The 19,621-nt window shown below is 41.6% G+C and overlaps 2 protein-coding genes across 14 annotated transcripts in view; one reads left to right on the forward strand and one right to left on the reverse strand.

The window, feature by feature from the left end:
- Positions 1–2,586, reverse strand: part of Slc7a6os (solute carrier family 7 member 6 opposite strand) — a 38,581-nt gene extending 35,995 nt beyond the window's left edge. For all 6 annotated transcript variants that reach the window (XR_013430961.1, XR_013430960.1, XM_078032578.1 and 3 more), the window contains exons 1-2: positions 2,389–2,586; positions 2,000–2,275 (exon numbers count right to left, since the gene is read on the reverse strand). Coding sequence is in view for 4 of the 6 variants with exons in the window: in XM_078032578.1 (XP_077888704.1) it covers positions 2,000–2,275; positions 2,389–2,586 (474 nt within the window). In the remaining 2 variants the exon portion in view is untranslated. The remainder of the gene's footprint in view (positions 1–1,999; positions 2,276–2,388) is intronic.
- Prmt7 (protein arginine methyltransferase 7) overlaps positions 2,552–19,621 on the forward strand; it is a 35,605-nt gene continuing 18,535 nt past the window's right edge. The window contains exons 1-6 of one of the 8 annotated variants that reach the window (XM_040280069.2): positions 2,661–2,756; positions 4,619–4,713; positions 4,882–5,058; positions 8,263–8,299; positions 11,117–11,266; positions 15,247–15,355. In XM_040280069.2, the coding sequence (XP_040136003.2) occupies positions 4,964–5,058; positions 8,263–8,299; positions 11,117–11,266; positions 15,247–15,355 (391 nt within the window). In that variant the 5' untranslated portion in view covers positions 2,661–2,756; positions 4,619–4,713; positions 4,882–4,963. Of the gene's footprint in view, positions 2,782–4,618; positions 4,714–4,881; positions 5,059–8,262; positions 8,300–11,116; positions 11,267–15,246; positions 15,356–19,621 lie in introns of those variants that run through there. The other 7 variants (XM_040280072.2, XM_005318350.5, XM_040280071.2 and 4 more) reach the window with 7 other exon arrangements.

A 19,621-nucleotide genomic window follows, 5' to 3' on the forward strand; every position in this document is an offset into this window, starting at 1 on the left:
CTTATTCTAGGGCTGGGGCTGTAGCTCAGTGGTAAACTGCCTGCCTTGCACATGTAAGGTCCTGTGTTTGATCATCAGCACCACATGAAAACAAATAAATAAAGATACTGTGTCCATCTACAACTAAACAATATTAAAAAAAAAAAAAGATTCTCATAGACTACTAATCTCCTCTTAATTAGCTACAAAATTAAAGAAATCCAGAATGTCTGTAAAACTAACGGGTAGTCCTTTTTGAATAAAAACCTATTAAGAATTCCTCCTGCTCTTTTGATCTTGGCTGACACAAAAAAACATATGGGGGCTGGGGTTGTAGCTCAGTGGCAGAGCACTTGCCTCACATATGTGAGGAAGCTGCATAGCTCAAACCAGATACTACATGAGAAAGTGGAGAGTGTCCCATGGTCAAGGCACACATGGGTTCAATCCTCAGCACCACATAAAAATAAATTAATATTAAAATAAAGATTTGTGTCCATTTACAACTTAAACACTGGCCTAAAAAGAGGCAAAGGGAGTTAGATAAATTGGCCAGCTTGTTACCAAGCTCTGAGTCAAACCTGCTTCTATAGATCTAGATCTTCTCTGAGTTCCTTTGGCATGATATTTTCCCATAAGGGATCCACATATCCAAACAGCACCTCTATTGCTGACCATAAAATGGGCTGGCATTTTGTGAGGCCATCTTTAGAGGCCTACAGGCAACTTCTGGGGACCACTACCATTGCTCATTTTTTGGCTTGCCCCATTGACATCATTTTTTTTTTTTTTAAATGGTATTAGGGATTGAACCTAGGGCACTTTACCACTGAGCTACATTCCCAGCCCTTATTTTTATTTTGAGATGGGATTTTGCAAAATTGGTGAGGCTGGCCTGTCCCTTGCAATCCTCTCATCTCTGCCTCCTCTCCTGAGTCACTGGGATTATAGATGTGCACTACCATGGCAGGTACTGACCTCTTTTTAAATCACAAATTGATTCACTTATCTTTTCTGCTCAAAAGAATAGCTTGAATGAAATGTCCCAGAATATAGGTCTAGTCCAGGTAAGATGTGGTCCAGTGCCTATAAGATGTCTTATCCAGGGTCCTGTAGCACAAGTAGATATGGAAACTAGGGGGATGTGCTGTGGAATGCCCCTCAACAGATTCATCACAGGAAGCTGCATAGCTCAAACCAGATACCACACGAGAAAGTGGAGAGTGTCCCATGGTTAAAGCACACAGGGAGACTGAGGTTGTCATTTACAGGTTCAGAGGATTCTCCCATCAAAGTCAATGAAACTACAGATGCAAGTTTTTGTGCAGGCTCTTGAGCAAAGCTCTTTATGGGGAAAGATTTGGCTCTAACACACAGGTCCCAACCTGTCGGTCCACTGAACACCACACAAATTCAGCTTTAGGGCCTTTGCCCTTGCAGGTCCTCTGCCTTGAAAGCCCTCGCCCCCCAACCAATGCCCATCATCATAACTTTCCTTCCTTCCTTCCTTTTTTTTTTTTTTTCAAATTTTTAGTATTATGGATTGAACCTAGGGGCTCTTAACTACTGATCCACGTCCTCAGCCCTTTTTAAATATTATATTTAGAGACAGGATCTTCCTAAGATCGGCCTCTGCCTCCTGAGCTGCTGGGATTATAGGGGTGTGCCACCGCGCCTAGCCTTGCCATTCACTTTCAAGTCTTTACTTGAAAGGCTTTTTTCACAAAATTGGCACCACGCTTTCTCGCCTTTGTCCCCTTCTGACAATTTACTCACTATCGTTTTTTCTCCTCTGCTTTGAATGTTTTCTTCTCTGTCCTCACTGTTATATGCATACAATTTACGAACAATACCTGGCACATAGGCACTGAGTAAATACCTGTAGAGTCAAAAATCAAATCGGTAAAATCTGTTCCTAAGGTTAAGCTATGTGCGGCCACTTAACTAAGTGCTGCCCTCTGCGCAGACTCTGGTATTACCACCAAAGACGTCCAGCACCCACTTCCCGGTGCATACTCACTTTGAAGGAGGCCGTGGTGTCAGCCTCTGGGTCTTCCTCCTCATGTACCAGGTCCAATAGCTGAAAGTCTGCGTCCCCAGCAGCTTTTGGGGTTCCTGGCGCGTACTCGGACTCCAGGCTGCCGGAGTTCCCTGAGGATCGGCGGCTGGAGACCACCCGGTAGCGGCCTTCTTTCCGCACATCGCGAGCTGAGGCGCGGAGATCGCGGCGGATACGCTGCTGGCTGCCCCGTGAAGGGCGCAAGGCAGCCCGCACGAGCTGCTGGACTGGCTCCTCCTGGAGAGCAGCAGGGGAAGATAGGGTAGCGTCAGCAAGGGGGTTGGAGATCCGGTTCCATCCTGGCCGCGACCCAAGATCCCCTCCACACAAATTCCATCACGGCCCAATACCTGAGAGTGCACGGTGGCCACCAACTGGAAGACATTATTCTCCGCCGCTCTCTCCAGACCCTCCGGTGTCTTCTGAGTAGCCGACTGGACATCGACATCGCCGCTCCGAAGGCGCTTACAAGCAAGCACAAGAGCCTCGGCTGGCTCCGCGGTGCGCTTCCGCTTCACCCGCAGCACTGCGGTCCTGCCGGCCTCCATACCGGCTGTCGCGAAGCACTATGGGAAGGCGAAGAATGCGTCGGGCGAACCCTCCAGTTGTGCTCCAGGTCCCGCCCCGTGGACGCCCGAAGGCCCCGCCCCGCACGCTGACCACGGCAAGATGGCGGTAGCGGCGGCGGCGGTAGTAAGCCGAGTGATTCCTGCGCCGGGTGAGAAGCTGGGCGTGCTGGGAAGGTGGGGTCGTAGTTGGAGTCCCGGCGACAACTAGCGTAGTGTCCTCTGCCTCATGCTTGGGTGGAGGTGTCTGGCGTGGGCGTACTCGGATGCCGCGGTGTGCCCCTGTTCCGGACCTTTCCTGAGTACGCATGTGGCTGCTCGGAGCGCCCTGGCCGGCCGGAGAGTGTGTTTCCAGGCCAACCCTGGCTTTTCAGTCCGGATACCAATGCCTTCGGTGGGCCAGTGGCTGAGCACAGGACGAGGCCTGTGTTACAGACAGCACTCTTATTTGGTGCCTCGCACCACGAACTGGGCCACTGTTTCTTGATTCAAAAGCTCTGATGACTCGCCTTTTCTAGTCAGTGTCGTTGAACACCATTTCATATACCCAACGCCGTAACCAGGAGCGGCCTTGCAAAAGTGGGCACCTGATGTAGACATGCGTCTGCTTAAAACCCTTGGGTGACTCCTGTTGCACTTAGAATACAATCCTTTCGGAAACCGAAAGGCCACGTGAATTTTGTATTAGCTCACTTTTAATCTCCTATTATTTCTTGTGTGTAAGTGCTTCATTCATTCAGGCTTTTATCACATTTTCTTTATGCATCTTGTTCTTTCTACTTTAGTTTATGGCCCTTGGAAAAGTTGGGGTAAGCATTCCTGGCATATAAAAACTATGTTCCTAACTTTTAGCCTGGCTTGCGGTGCAGGCTCGCAACTTGAATGTTGTCTTCTTCAGAGTCCTTCTGTAACTATTCTTTTTTAATGTGCCCCGTACACTTTCTTTCTTGCACTCACATAGAGTCTATTCTCTAAGGGGTCAAGGACCTCCTCTGTCTTATTATGGTGGTCCTATTTATCCCAGTCCCTAACACAGTGCCTGCTATAGAGAAGTTTTGAATGAGTAACTGAAATCTGACTAGTAATACAATTAGGGTTTGGCTTGATGATTTCCATTCATTCCCTCTAAATGTGAGTTCATAGCTTCTGGAGGATGTGGAAAGGGTCAGAGAATGTCTTCTGAATCTGAAGTGAGTGCTCCTTCTGAAAGAGGACAAGTCATACTAATATATGAGGGATTTATCCATGGAAGTGTTTACCCAGAAGTTCAGTCATTCATAAAACTGTTAACACAGGGCATGGTTCCCATCTAACAACATTTATTTGAGACTAGGGGTGTAGCTCAGTGGTGGAGCACTTGCCTACCATGTGATGTCCTTGGTTCAATCCCCAACACTGCAAGGAATTAATTATACAGAATTATAAAGCCAGTGACTACAGTTCTGAAAGGATATTGTACTCCTGGTTTTATCCACAGCAATATCACAGGCAGAAAAGGAATTCCATTGAACAAAGTTCTATACTACGATCTTGAATTTTATTTATTTATTTATTTAAGGAGAGAGAGAGAGAGAGAATTTTTAATATTTATTTTTTAGTTCTCGGCGGACACAACTTCTTTGTTGGTATGTGGTGCTGAGGATCGAACCCGGTCGATCTTGAATTTTATTTATTTATTTATTTATTTATTTATTTTTTTTTTTAAAGAGAGAGTGAGGGGGGGAGAGAGAGAGAGAGAGAGAGAGAGAGAATTTTTAATATTTATTTTTTTTTAGTTCTCGGCAGACACAACATCTTTGTTGGTATGTGGTGCTGAGGATCGAACCCGGGCCGCACTGCACACCAGGTGAGCGCGCTACCGCTTGAGCCACATCCCCAGCCCTCGATCTTGAATTTTAAATGACTTCAGAAGTGGTTGTACATGGACCACAGGATAAGGGTATTGGGATTGTTTCCCACATGAACCCCTGCAAATGTTTTCTAATTCCCAATCCTTTTTTTTAAAATAAAACAGGGTTTTGCTGAGTTCTTGGGGCCTTGTTGAATTGCTGAGCTGACTTTGAACTTGCAATCTTCCTGCTTTAGTCTCCCCAATTGCTGGAATTACAGGTGTGCACCTTCCTGCTTGGCAAGATCAGTTAAATCTTGATGGAAAGATGAAAATAGTGATTAACAAATACTTCAGTGACTTTGATATTTTTGTCAATTTCTTAATTCTTTTTCCTCACCTTTTGTTTTATTGTTCTCGCCTCATTTTGGGGTACCATGATTGAATAGATTTCTGACCATCAGATCTGTTCTTAAGAAGCAAACTGGCAAGGCTGCTTTTCTATCCAGACACTGGGGAGCTTGTGGCACCATGAAGGTCTTCTGTGGGCGAGCCAATCCCACTACAGGATCTGTTGAGTGGCTGGAAGAGGATGAACACTATGACTACCACCAGGAAATTGCCAGGTAACAAGGGCAGGTTCATAGTTGGGACTACAGCTGGATTGTGTACTCATCTCAAAGCAGATGCCTGTAATCCATGCTGGGATGGCTCCAGTAGACTGTCACTCAGTGCTTAATGATCATAGCTGGTGTTATTCATGAGCAGGTCTGTTTAACCAGGAAGGTATCTGTAGAGTTAGGTACAGTCATGCCCATTTGCCACAGTCCGGCTGTCGCAAAATAACCGGTGGGTAACGAACAACTTGTATAGATTGATACAGGAGGAGTGGGAGCCGTTTATTGTAGGACAGGAGGGGTATATATACATTACTGAATACATAGCTTATCTTATTTAACATAAACTAGATACAGCAGTCAACCAATAAGGAATCTCCACACTTAATGCCTCACTGACGTTACTTCTTAAACCACTCCCTCTGGCAAAATGCCAGGCGCCATCTTGACTTGTTTACAGACTCTAACACCCATTGGAGTGCCAGACATTTGTAGCTGCCTTACCAGTCTCAGAATATCTACCTAGTATTGTAAAGAAGACCCAAGATTCAGTACTAGTGGAGTTGATGAAATTTTTGTATCACTGAAATGGTGACCCACTTACATAGGCAGATTCTCTTGAGTAAAAAAGAAAAAGAAAAATGCTTTTTTTTCCCCCTTTGAAGGAATGTTTGAAAGTATGTGGTTGTAGTTACTGAGCAATCATTAAGCGATTTCAACTTGCCAACACTGTGCTAGGACTGTGGAAACCAAGATGGAGAAAATTGGTTTTCCATCCTTAAGGAATGCAGTTTTATGGAAGAGACAGGTATAAAAGATTATAGCATAGCCAGGCATGGTGGTACATATCTGAAATCCCAGCTACTCAGGAGGCTAATCCAGAAAGATAGCAAGTTCAAGACTATACTGGGCAACTTGGCAAGACCATGTCTTAAAAAAAATAAAAAGCCTGGGTTGTAGTTCACTGGTAGAGTATCTCTGAATTTAATTCCCAGTATCATCAAAGTAGGTGGTGAGAGAAGGTGCTGAAAGGTCAGTGGAAATCACATTGTAAAGAGTTGGAATAAAACACAGGAAGAGGAACATGGGCTTAAGTATGGGCTTCACCACTTCTTAACTTGGCCATGCTATTTTACTTCACCAACCTGTAGTATAATACCACATGCCTTGTTAAATAATATTCATGTCACCATATAATACCTTTATCTTAGGGCTGCTTGAGATTGCATGAAATATGTGTCTGCTGCAGAATAAGAGCTCAACACTGTTACCTTACTTCTAAAACTTTGGACATTATTTCCTGAGTAATTAAAATGTTAAGTGGGAGAAAGAAGATCAGGTTGTATTTTGGAACACTTGCTGAGAGCAGTATGGGGAATGGGATGGAAAGAGGAATTCATTTGGGTGAATATTGCAGTCCCAAAGCTTAGGCAATAGAGATGGAGAGAGGAAGAGGCACCTTTGAGGGAGCTTGAGTTTGGTAACTCAGAGTTTTGAGTTTGGAAGCAGTGATGGAAGGAGAGAGAAAGTTGAAGAAGCACCAAGATTTCTGATAGAAGTGACTAGGGGATGGAGCTACTTTAGCTATCCCCTAAGGTAGAGGGGATACAGGAGGAATGGGCAGTGTTGAAGAAGGGAAGGTGGTGGAGATGATGTGTTTGGGTTTGGACATATAGATGGATATGCCAGTGGGTAGGTAGATAGACATGTGGGTCTGGAGACAGAGGATCTTCTGAAATTAGTGGAGTTAAAACAGGGAGAGGTTATAGTCTCTGAGAGGATGTGGAACATGAAAGGCTGAAGAAGAAATCCTGCAGTAGCTCAAGAGGCAGAAGCAGAAGCAGGAGGGATTGGCCAGAGTGTAAAGAGGGAGAGAGTTTTAGGAAAGATGACATGCCCAACAAGGATGCTGAGAAGTCCTTGATGATTGATATTTAATGTTAGTGACAGCTGTGAGCTGGTGGTGGTGAGGGAAAGTGATGTCAGTGGAGTGGTGGGGAAGTGAGTAGCTGATGAGGCAAGAAAGATGATGAGTGAATATGCCTTAAAAAGTGGGCAGGGAACCCATTTTCAAGATTGTTTGAATCTGTGTTTTCCTAGGTTGCAATTCTAATTAACGCCAAGTAAATATAATTTTCTTTTTTTTTTTTTTTTTTAAGAGAGAGGGAGAGAGGAGAGAGAGAGAGAGAATTTTTAATATTTATTTTTTAGTTCTCGGCGGACACAACATCTTTGTTGGTATGTGGTGCTGGGGATCGAACCCGGGTCGCACGCATGCCAGGCGAGCGCGCTACCGCTTGAGCCACATCCCCAGCCCCAATATAATTTTCTTTACTCTCAACTAGGTTGAATTTATTCTTTGTTAGCATAGCAAAAGACTGGAAACCACACCATGTAGTACTATGGGAGAAAATGAAGTGCAGAACTAATTGCAGACCATAGATTTATAAATTTCTATGGCAGAAGATATGGATAAATGATTCTCCTCCCTTTAATACTTTGTAGTTGTTGAACTTTTTTTTCTTTTTTAGTTGTTGATGTACCTTTTTTTTTTTTTTTTTTTTTTTAATTTGTCAGCTTGGGAGGCTGAGACAGGAGAATTGCAAATTCAAAGCCAGCCTCAGCAACAACAAGGTGCTAAGCAACTAAGACCCTGTCTCTAAATAAAATACAAAATAGGGCTGGGGATGTGGCTGAGTGCCTGTGAGTTCAATCCCTGGTTACCACCACCCCCACAAAAAAAATAAAAAATAAATAAAGAGAAGTGAAGATGCTAGACATGATGGATGATGACCTTCACTTACATAGCAAATGTGTGATTTTCCTTTCCCACTTCCTCCTTCTAGCATCACCTGCCAAGGTGCACATGTATGCAAGCTTAGGTCAAGGATTAGGGATATTGAATTTAGAATTCTTCCAAAGGAGGAAATTGTATAACGTATAACATGATCAGGATGCTAGTGGCTATGAGATTATTAGGACAGGGCTAATTACCATAGCATTTTGGGGTCTAAGAAGGAACATCTGTTTCTGAGATTTTTTTTCTGCAGTACCAGAGAATCACAGCTTTTAATTCTATTATAATAACTTAAAATGGATGATTTGTTTGTTTCATCTGATTGAGGAATGCATTTATATTTGTGAATGCTCTTCATGCATTGATGTGTGTCATTATGAGCAAAGGTTTCTGACCTGTCTTTTTTTGTCTTTTAGGTCATCCTATGCAGATATGCTACATGACAAAGACAGAGTAAGTGTAAAGGGAAATCATTATTTTGATATGGTGTATGAAATCTTGGAATATGAGAATGTTAAAAACTTCTGGAGATGGATGCAGTGATGCATGCCTAAAATCCCAGCTGCTTGAGAGGCTGTGGCAAGTGGATCACAAGTTCAACTTGGTGAGACTGGCTCAAAATGTAAAAAGGAGCTGGGAGTATATATAGTTCAGTTGGGGAGTGCCTGCTCAGTACACACAAGGCCCTGGGTTTAGTCCCCAGTACCACAAAAGAAACAAAACTCCCCTAGGAATCATGATGTGATAATAATACTAAGAGGCAGTATTGTGTAATGGTCAGGCAATTAGTCAGAAGGCTGGATCCTACCCCTGGCTCTGTTTTTTTTTCTTTCTTTCTTTTTTTTTTTTTTTTTGCACTCTTTAACTTTATTAAGATAAAAGTTGGGGGCCTGGGGATGTGGCTCAAGCGGTAGCATGGCATGCGCGGGGCACTGGGTTCAATCCTCAGCACCACATAAAAATAAAGATGTTGTGTCCACCAAAAACTAAAAATAAATTAAAAAAAAAAAGATAAAAGTTGGATATATTTGTGTTGTACTATATGGCGTTTTGATGTGTGTGTGTGTGTGTGTGTGTGTGTGTGTGTGTGTATAAATGTTCATATCAAGGTATGTTCATATCAAGATTTTAATATATCTTTACCTACATGCTTCTTTTGGTGGTAAGAATATTTAAAATCTACTCTGTTAGTAGTTTCCAAGTGTACCATTCATTAGTATTAATTGTAGTCACCATGTTGTATAATAGATTTCTAGAACTTACTCAACCTGTATAACTGAAACTATATACCCTTTAACTATACCATTCTTTGATTCTAAGTTCCAACTTCTTTATATTTGACATATAAGTCAGATCATGAGTATTTGTCTTTCTCTGCCTGGCTTTCAACTTAACGCCCACCCTCAAACCCTGGCCCCATGCCCCCTGTCATTCATGTTGTCACAGATGATAAGATTTCCTTCTTTTTCAAAGCTGAACGGTGGGATTACATAGTCTGCCCTGCAGAGAGGGTCCTTTTTGCTGTGGCTTCCAGGAGATTTGGCCAAAAGGCATTCCATCCCAACTTTTTAAAAAATTTTTATTTTTTTATTTTGAGACAGAGTCTCACTAAGTCGCTGAGTTTGGCTTTGAATTTGTGATCCTCCTGCCTCAGCCTCCTGAGCCATTGAGATTACAGGCATGTACCACTGCACCTGGGAGGACATAACTTCCTTCTATCTTGATGGCTCAGTTAAGTAGAGACATCATATTTTACATCTGTATTGGTTTGGCTGAATAGGTACCCTATCTTTCTGTTGAAAATAACAAAAAATGATGGAAAAAAATAGCTGTATGTCTTTTTAAATTGATAAAGTTAATAAGGAATATTAAGAGACCATTAGATTTGGGGATAAGTTTTTATGCAGCAGTAAGTAACTAGTACAAGACTGGTATCCACAGGGCAACACTCTTTGACCATAGTACAATCAATTCAGAGATCTCAATACAAGAATATAACTTAAAAGATACTAAAAGGAATGTAGTTCTGTACTATAGCACTTGCCTGGTGCCTGTGAGGCCCTTGGTTTGATCTCTAGTAAAGCCAGGGAAAAAAGTCCATAAGAATGTAGCTAAAGTAGCTGGGCAGAGTGGCACACACCTGTAATCCAACAGCTCAGAAGGCTGAGGCAAGAGGATTGTAAATTCAAAGTTAGCCCTAGCAACTTAGTGAGACCCTATGCAACTTGTCTAAAAAAAATGGAAGTGGCTGAAGGATATGTCTCAGTGGTAAAGCACCCCTGAATTTCATGTGTGTGTGTGTGTGTGTGTGTGTGTGTGTGTGTGTGTGTGTGTATGATACATACATAAGTGTACATACATATGCATATAAATTTATGTATATAACTAAAGAGCTTGATGGGGTGATGCATGTCTGTAATCCCAGCAACTCGAGAGGCTGAAGCAGGAGGGTAGCAAAGAAATAAGAGATATAAGAGGCATATAAAGAGAAAGGAGGGTAGCAAGTACAAGGCCAGTCTCAGCAACTTAGTGAGACTCTAAAGTAACATAGTGAGATCCTGTCTCAGAAATTTAAAAAATTGCTGGGGAATGTGACTCTGTGGTTAAGCACCCCTGGGTTCCCAAAAAAGGCAGCAAGGACACAAAAAGCTTGCTTCGGTAATGCTTGCAGAGAGCCCTTGCCTCACCTAGGGCTGAGAAAAAGGAGAAATTTAAGGTTTGCAGAAGCTGGCTGTACAGGCTTGGGGGTCTGATGCTCTCACCTCTGAAAGGGATCACAACTTGAGGGCTGCTGCTTCTCTGAGAGGGTTCTGAGGAGGCTTATTATGGAGGTTCTGGGAGAAATTGGGTCTGAAACCAACTGCTTCTCATGAGAGGACCCTGACCAGAGCAGCATCCCTGTAGGAAGGAGCAAGATTCTCCCTGCTCCTACCATCTCGTCACCCTCTTATTTCCCCATTGGCTATATCTAACACCTAGGGGAGAAAAATAAAAGCTCTTGTCCCAGCATCACTAAGCAGAGTATAGAAGAGTGAATGAGGAAGGAATGTAATCACTTAATAATGAGCTGGAAGCTGATGCACTGCTTTTGAAGTCTTAGAAGGCCCACCCAACTCAGCTGGCCACTGTTGTTCCTCCAGGGGCTGCAAAGGTCAGTGGGTCCTGATTAACATTGTTGCTGCAAACCATGACTCTCCAACTCTGCAAAGCACCTTTTTACTTATTTATAATAATTGGTGTGAAGTAACAGCTCTTTTATTTCTCTCATAGAATATAAAATATTACCAGGGTATCCGGGCTGCTGTGAGCAGGGTAAAGAACAGAGGACAGAAAGCTATAGTTCTCGACATTGGTACTGGCACAGGACTCTTGTCAATGATGGCTGTCACAGCAGGTGCTGACTTCTGCTATGCTATTGAGGTGAGTTACACTGTTTTGAGCGTGTGTCTTAAATAGAAAGTGCCTTATGCCTTTGCACTTTCTCTGTCTGTTCATAAACATTTATAGAGGGCGTGTTCCATTCCTTGTGCAGAGCCAGGTTCTTAGCACTTAGAGATGAGTCAAATGTGATTCCATGACCTCATTTTCTGCTCTGAAAACAGTGGCTCTCAGTCTTTGGCTGCACATCAGATTTACTGAGGCACTTCAAAGATACTGATGACATGTATATGTGGTGGCATGCATCTGTTGTCCCAGATACTTGGGAGGCTGAGGTGGGAGGATCACTTTAACCCAGTATTTTGAGACCAGCCTGGGCAACATAGTGAGACTCCCTTCTCAAGACAAACCTTTTGCCAGTCTTCCCCCATACCAACAGGTTTTTTTAAAAAAAATTTTTTTTAGATATTGATGGACCTTTATTTTATTCATTTATTTATATGCAGTTCTGAGATTCAAACCCAGTGCCTCATACATGCTAGGCATGTGCTGTACCACGGAGCCACAACCCCAGCTCCCACCCCCACAACAGGTTTTGATTTAATTTTTCTGGGTTGTGGGCTGGTGTTGGGAAATTGGAATATGCAGCAAAGTTAAATATTCCTATGGAGCAATCTATCATATGTTTACCAATCAGCTATTTCTTAGAACATTAAACATAATTTTCTGAAATGTAAATAATGTAGGAAATTTGATAAATACAAGTAGTTTATTAACCCACAGTTAACCATTGTTAAAATTTGGGGTGTACAGGGGGTGTAAACTTAAATATTTTTCTCTACAAAATTGGATTCAGTTATTGAGATGGAAATAATAAAGATCAAAAATAATAGTGACTTAAAATAGGTTTTTTTGTTTTTTTTTTTTTTTTTTTGCTATTTCATGTAAAGTCTGGTGGTTAACAGTCCAGCATGTTCTATCCAGGGTTTTTCCAGCTCCCTGCCCTGTCATCCCTACACTGTGACCTCTGATACTCATGTTATAGAAAGGTGGCTATTTTAGGCTAAGGAAATATTGTTTGGAGAACTGTGTTATTCAGTGTCTTGGTAAAGGACATGATAGATCAGGAAGGTAGAGTGCAACCAGTTTGTCTAGGACCTACATGCCACAGTAAAGAGTTTTAAATAAAATTTTGAGTTATTAAAGAAAATTGTTTTTTCGGTATCAGGAATTAAACTCAGGGGCTCTTAATCACTAAGCCACATCCCCAGCCTTTTTTTTTTTTTTTTTTTTTTTTAACATTTTATTTAGATCAGGATCTTGCTAAGTGGCTTTGGGCCTTCCTAAGTTGCTGAGACTGGCTTTAATCTCACAGTCCTCCTGCCTCAGCCTCCTGAGCTGCTGGAGTTACAGGTATACACCACCATACTTGGCCTGGTAGTGCTGAGAATTGAACCCAGGGTCTTGCACAAGTTAGGCAAGCACTGTACCAAGGAACTACATCCTCAGCCTCTTGAGTTAGGTGTATTTATCCTGAGATAAGGAAAATGGACTTGAGGTCTCCATGAGATCAAGTCCTGAGAGTTATATGTGCATGTGTGAGAAACTATGCACTTGTCATGGAATTTCATAGAAAGGAGTAAAAACCTCTTCTGGGGGCTGGGGTCGTGGCTCAGGCTGGGGTTGTGGCTCAGAGGTTAAGTGCTCGTCTAGCATGCGTGAAGCACTGGGTTCAATCCTCAACACCACCTAAAAATAAAATAAAGGTATTGTGTCCACCTGTAATTAAAAGCAAATAAATAAATATATATATATATATTTTAAAAAAAACCTTTTCTGTACTTTAAGGGACTCACAAGGGTATTTGAGCAGATACAAAAAAAATCAATTTTTTAGGATGGTTGACTTGATAGCTTTAAAGTAGATTTTATTGTTTTGGGCTTTGTGTGTGGGGGGGGGGGGTTGGGGGGGTGGGGATTGAACCCAGCGCCTTGCACATGCTAATCAAGCACCCTACCACAAAAATCCCAAAGTAGATTTTATTATCTTTAATTTGCAAATGAAGAAACTAAGACTAAGAGAGGTTAAGGACTTAAGTCCTGCAATTAATAAGCAGGAAAGCTAGACCTGAAACCAAGGGCTCTGTTCCTAATTATGTAATTCACTTCATAGTGGTAGCTTTGATGGGAGGGAGTGTGTGTGCTTGTGTATATGCACAAATTTGTGTGTTGTTTTCCTGGTGCAGGTATGTAGGAGGCAGAGGTACCATTGACTGGTTAGAGGAACCCAGAGGAATATGCTTAATTGGTGGGAAAGTAATACATTTATCTATCTATTTATTAATTTTTAAAGAATTTTTTTGATATTTATGTTTTAATTTCTGGTGGACACAGCATCTTTTTTTTTTTTTTTTTTTTTTTTTTTTAATGTGGTGCTGAGGATCAAACCCAGCGCCCCGCGCATGCCAGGTGAACACGCTACTGCTTGAGCCACATTCCCAGCTCAAGTTAATCCATTTATATTGGATGTGTTGAGTCTGAGAGATGCCAGTCCTATGGCAGGACCTGGTACATTAATAGACTGCCACCACGCCCTGCTCCAACGTATATATTCTTTTTTTCTCCCAACATATATATATATATATTTTTTAAATATTTATTTTTTAGTTATAGGTAGATACAATATCTTCATTTGTATGTGGTGCTGAGGATTGAACCCAGTGCCTCACGTATGCTAGGCAAGCGCTCTACCTCTGAGCCACAACCCCAACACTCCCTCCACCCCCGCAATGTATATATTCTTTACAAAAGAATATATAATTTCTAGCCAGGTGCAGTGGTACACACCTATAATCCCAGGGACTTGGGAAGCTGAGACAGAAGGAATGCAAATTTGAGGCCAGCCTCAGCAATTTAGTGAGATTCTTCCTCAAAATAAAATACAAAAAAGGTCTGGGCCCCAGCATCACACACACACACACACACACACACACACACACACAAAAGGTCTGGGAATAAAGTTCAGTTGTAAAACACCGTGGGTTTAACTCTAGTAAACTCCCTCTCCCCCAAATATAGAATTTCCCCCTTGATTATAGTAAAAAATATGTGTTCGTGGTTGAAAATGTGAAAATACAGAAAAGGATTTGGAAAGAATGAAAATCTTGTCATTGTGCCCAGAGATTTTTTTTCATTTGTTGTATTTCCACTCTGTGTATGGCCACATATGGCTTAGTATGTTTTATGTACTAAAGTGGTTGAAGCTGTGACTCTAGACTAGGCAGGTTGGAAATTAAGAGTTGGAGAGGTTTATGTTTAGGGAGACTTGCTGAGTTCAGGGAAGACTTCTGGAGAGGGAAGGATTTGTGCTGCCTTGTGAAGATGGGTTTGATTTGGCAGGAGGGGGTCAGGATAGGGAAGCCTTAGGCTGGCCTGTGGACAGTGGGGAGATCTGTGTGGCTAACTAAGCATTGTTCAGGGGAAGAATTGTATGGGAGCTGGGGGATGGCTGTGAAGGTTAGGTGGCCTGCATTTAGATGACTTTGAGTACTGTAAGGAAATGTAGGATGTATTCTGCCAGCAGTAGGCATCTGGGACAGTTCTGAGCATGACTGTAATTTGTCCACACTTAATCTAACATAATAACAGCCTCAGTTTCCTCTGGAAAGTGTGGCACACTTACCAGGTTTTTGAGGCAAAGTCCTTTCATCTCTATAGCATGGCAGTGACACCTATCGCCCTTTGTAAGTAGTGCAGGATCCTCTCTATTCCCGATTTGCAGGGTATGCAGTGGAAGCTCCTAAATGCATGTTAATTCTGAATCTTATCCTTTTATGTTTACTTGCATGACATATATTTGTAGAATAAAGCATTTAAGGATTTGGAAAGAATGAAATCTTTAAGTTAGAAATCTTAAGACCAGAATATCTTGCTAACCCTGGACGGCCAGAATATCTTGCTAACCCTGGACGATAGGATGTATTTATTGCTCACTTTTCCTTGGGTTTTGGCTCTGATTTCCAGGTTTTCAAGCCTATGGCTGATGCTGCTGTGAAAATTGTGAAGAAAAATGGCTTCAGTGATAAAATTAAGGTTATCAACAAGCATTCCACTGAGGTGACTGTAGGGCCAGGTGAGATCTACATCGCCTGTGTTGAAAGTTTTATTTGTTCTTGTATGAGAGAGGAAAACATTTTTTCCAACTACCTGGAATAAATCCAGGTCCTCTGTGTAGTGGTTCTGACTTTATGCACTTTGCTTCTTTTGATGTTTATCAGTCTTCTAGTTAAAACAAATCAGCTATGAAAACACCAGAGCTAATCAAGTGTAATAGCAGTCATACAAACAAAAGCTTCTTTTTCCTTTCTTTCCTTCTTTTTTTTTTTTTCTTCAGTACTGGGGATTGAACTCAGGGCCTCACACATGTTCTACCACTGAGCTATATCTCAAGCCCTGAAAACTGCTTTTGTTTTAAGCAAATTGGAATTCATATATGGCCAACTCTCTAAAGTTTGGTCAGACAGAAGTGAAACTAAGATAGCAGGAAGAAGCTTATAGTTCTGATATTATGTCTCAGCATGTAGCATGTGACATTTTCCTGTGTGGCACATGCTCTTGAGGTATCCAGTGTATTTTTAATAGTCTAGGAATTTGATTCGGACTTCTAAAATTTCACATGCCGCGATTAGAGAGCACAATTGAAACATTTGCACACACAAATAAAAATTTTCTGTGGTATGTTATGGGTATCACTAATTTTTTTAAAAATGCAATATTTTAGGAGTGAAGCATCTATCTAAAGTCAGTATGTTTCTTCATTTAAAAGAATATTGGGCCAGGCGCAATGGCATATGCCTGTAATCCCAGCAACTTGACGGGCTGAGGCAGGAGGATTTTAAGTTCAAAGCCAGCCTCAGCAACTTAATGAGGCCCTAAGCAACTTAGACCCTGTCTCAAAATGTAAAATAAAAAGGGATGGGGATATGGCTCAGTGGTTAAATGCCCCTAGGTTCCACCCCTGGTACTCCCCCCCCCCCCAAAAAAAAAGGGCTGAGGATGTAGTTCAGTGGTAGAGCACTTGCCTAGCATGCACAAGACTTTGGGTTTAGTTGCCAGCACTGCAACTAAAAGTAACAATAATAATGATGATAACTGAAACTATTGTTCTTATATGAAGAATCTGAAATATATAAAAGAACAATTTTGTCTTTTATTTTAAAACATAACAAACATACGGGAAAAGAACACACAAAATTTATTATAAGCCTAAGGCATGGGAGTATTAGACTCCCATTATCCAAATTTTAATCAACATTATCAGGGTATGATTCACATAAAAGAATGAACTTATTTTAAGAGTATTGTTTAGTGAGTTTTGTCAAATAGAAACACATTTGTAACCATCACCAATCAAGATAATAGGATATTGACACCATGCCCAAAAGATTCCTCATGACCCTATCCTTAGTTCCCAAATAGCCTTCGCTCTATTACACCCATTGATGCACTTTCTTTAGGATAGGTCTATCCTTTCTAGAATTTCAAGGAAATGGAATTTTAGCAGTGTTGTCAGTGTGTATTCTTTTGTTTCTGCTTTTTTAGTTTATCGTTGTAGTTTTAACATTGTTTTATTTCTGCCGTCTCTTTCTTTTCTAAGAAAAAAATATAATTGATTCATTTTTATTCTGGCTCTGGGTCACATTTTTTCCTTCTTCATATATTTAGTAATTTTTTTTTTTTTTTTTTTTTTTTTGGTACTGGGGTTTGAGCCCAGAGGTACTTTACCACTGAGACAGTGTACATCACCGTGCCTAGCCATTGTCTTCTTTAAAAATGTTGGCATGAGGGCTGGGGATGTGGCTCAAGCGGTAGCGCGCTCGTCTGGCATGCGTGCGGCCCGGGTTCGATCCCCAGCACCACATACCAACAAAGATGTTGTGTCCGCCGAGAACTAAGAAATAAATATTAAAATTTCTCTCTCTCTCTCTCTCTCCCCTCTCACTCTCTCCTTAAAAAAAAAAAAAAAAAAGTTGGCATGAGTTGGGTCATTTGACTCTACCCAGTAGATGCCCGGAACACTCCCCTCATACCCATCATTTGGGCCAACTAAAAATGTTTCAGACATTTATAAATGTCCCAGTATCTAAGGCAGGGCAAAAGTTCTACCTGTCAAGAACCACTGCTGGGCTGTGGATGTGGCTCAAGCGGTAGCGCGCTCGCCTGGAATGCGTGCAGCCCGGGTTCAATCCTCAGCACCACATACAAACAAAGATGTTGTGTCCGCCGAAAACTAAAAAATAAATATTAAAATTCTCTCTCTCTCTTAAAAAAAAAAAAAAAAAAAAAAAAGAACCACTACTTTGACCAGACTGTTATGGTATGAGTAGGGCCTCTTCAAGGATTCTGTAGTCTGGGGTGATCAAAACTTGAGTGTTCCTAGTCCTCTGAGGGTTATGGAAATTGTTCAGCTTTGCCTGGCTTTGCAGAATCTTACCCTGTGTTTAAGATTTAAGGAGAACTCTGTGGTTCACAAGCCCTTGTTCTGTGTAACTTTTTCTCTGGCTCCCTCCCCTGGTCAGTTCTAGCTGCCTCTACTTTCTTGAACTCTAGTTTATGTATGTGTAGCTCAGCAGGACTACTGTACTCTGCTTTACTTCTTGGACCTTGGACTAATATCTGGAAAGTGCCAAAAGCCAGGCAGTAGGAACATTCACTGATTTGTTTCTCTCTTGGGGAACAAATTGTGTTGCCTCTTTTTCACTGTCTAAAACACTTGCCCAGTTTTTTGGTTGATGATGGTGGACAAATAAGTCTGATTCCTCATACTCCATAGTGGCCCAAAGTGGGAGGTCTTTCACTTTTGAAAATTTGTCTTGACAGCATGGAGACTAGCCTATAAAGGAGGCCTTGCATGGAATGCTGTTCCTGTGACTCTGCTCCATGCCCTTGTCCAGGCTTTGTTCACACATACTCTGGATTAGGCCAGGTCCCTTGTGTGCTTTCTTCATACTTTTCCTTTGGGCACTTATTACTGCAATAGCTAAATAATTAAGTAGTTGTCCACTTAATTTCTGTATCCCTTCACAGCTGCATATTCGGTCATGGTCCAGGTAGATCTTACTAATAATTCCATTCCCTATCTGCACATGGCCTGGCACATTAAGGGATTCAGAGATAATTTGTTTAGTGAGTAGATTGTTAACCTTGCTTGGTATGTAACTTCTTGTAAATGGACTTTTTTTTGGTACCAGGGATTTAACCCATGGGATTTGTATTTAACCCCATCTCAACAAGTTGCTTCATCTTTGACAAGTTTGGTATCTTCCTGTTTCCCTTCTCTAATCATTGCAGGATAGGTGTTTCTCCCATTCATTCCTTTCAAAATCTCTCTTCCTGGGTCCCAGGGACATTTCTTAGTCTTGGTTCTTTTTTGTTATGTTCTTTCTGTTCTCAAATATGTGTTCTCCAAGGTTCTGTTTGTGCCCTTTTTACAAATGGCATATAAGTTTGTGGTTTGTTCCCCAGAGATGGATTACGTAGCAATCATGGGTAGTAGCAGTTGCTTACCCATCCATTCTGTTCACTTGGCAAAGATTTAGGAAGTGACTGGAGTAACTGCCCCACTTTACGCCTCTCTGTACCTCCCCCTCACACTAAATACCAGGTTCTCAAGAAATATTTATTAAAATTTACCAGGTCATAAAGTTTTGTATTTATTTTAATGAAGCAAATTGGGACGATACATCATTTTAAGTTTTATAATTGGCTTAAAAATTATTTTGGAAGAGCTTGGTGATTGATTGGCTGTGGAATGACAAAGTTTTGTGTGTGTGTGTGTGTGTGTGTGTGTGTGTGTATTAAACCTAGGGCCTTGTGTATGCAAGGCAAGCACTCTACCCACTGAGCTATATCCCTAGCCTGACAGAGAGGAATAAAGAATTCAGCTAGTGTTCACTAGTTGACTATTAGTGGATGCTGTGTTGTCCTAGGCACCAGGATACAGTAGTGAATGGGTAAGGCAGGGTTCCTGCTCTTTGGGAGCTGGTAAATTATGCCATTTTTTGGGCAATGTGATTGGGCAGAAACACATCAAAGAGGAGCAGATATGTGGCAGTAGGGTGGGGTCAGTTTGGGATAGTGTATTCCAGTTGGATTTTGGCATCACAAAAAGATGGGCAAGGCCACTTGAGTGAATGGTCTTTGTGCCAGGAAAAATAAGTTTTTTCTTTACCTCTTTTACTAAATACTGCCATTAAGCAAACAAGTGTACTTCAGAGGAAGGGGATGATTTTTTTATCTTTGATGTGCTAACCAATACCGTGTGAATCAGAGCTCATTCTCTTTGTTTTATGAATGAGGCAACTGATGGTCAGAATTGAGGATTCAGGACTAGAAAGCA

The sequence above is a fragment of the Ictidomys tridecemlineatus genome, chromosome 15 (assembly GCF_052094955.1).
Source record: "Ictidomys tridecemlineatus isolate mIctTri1 chromosome 15, mIctTri1.hap1, whole genome shotgun sequence".
NCBI lineage: Eukaryota > Metazoa > Chordata > Mammalia > Rodentia > Sciuridae > Ictidomys > Ictidomys tridecemlineatus.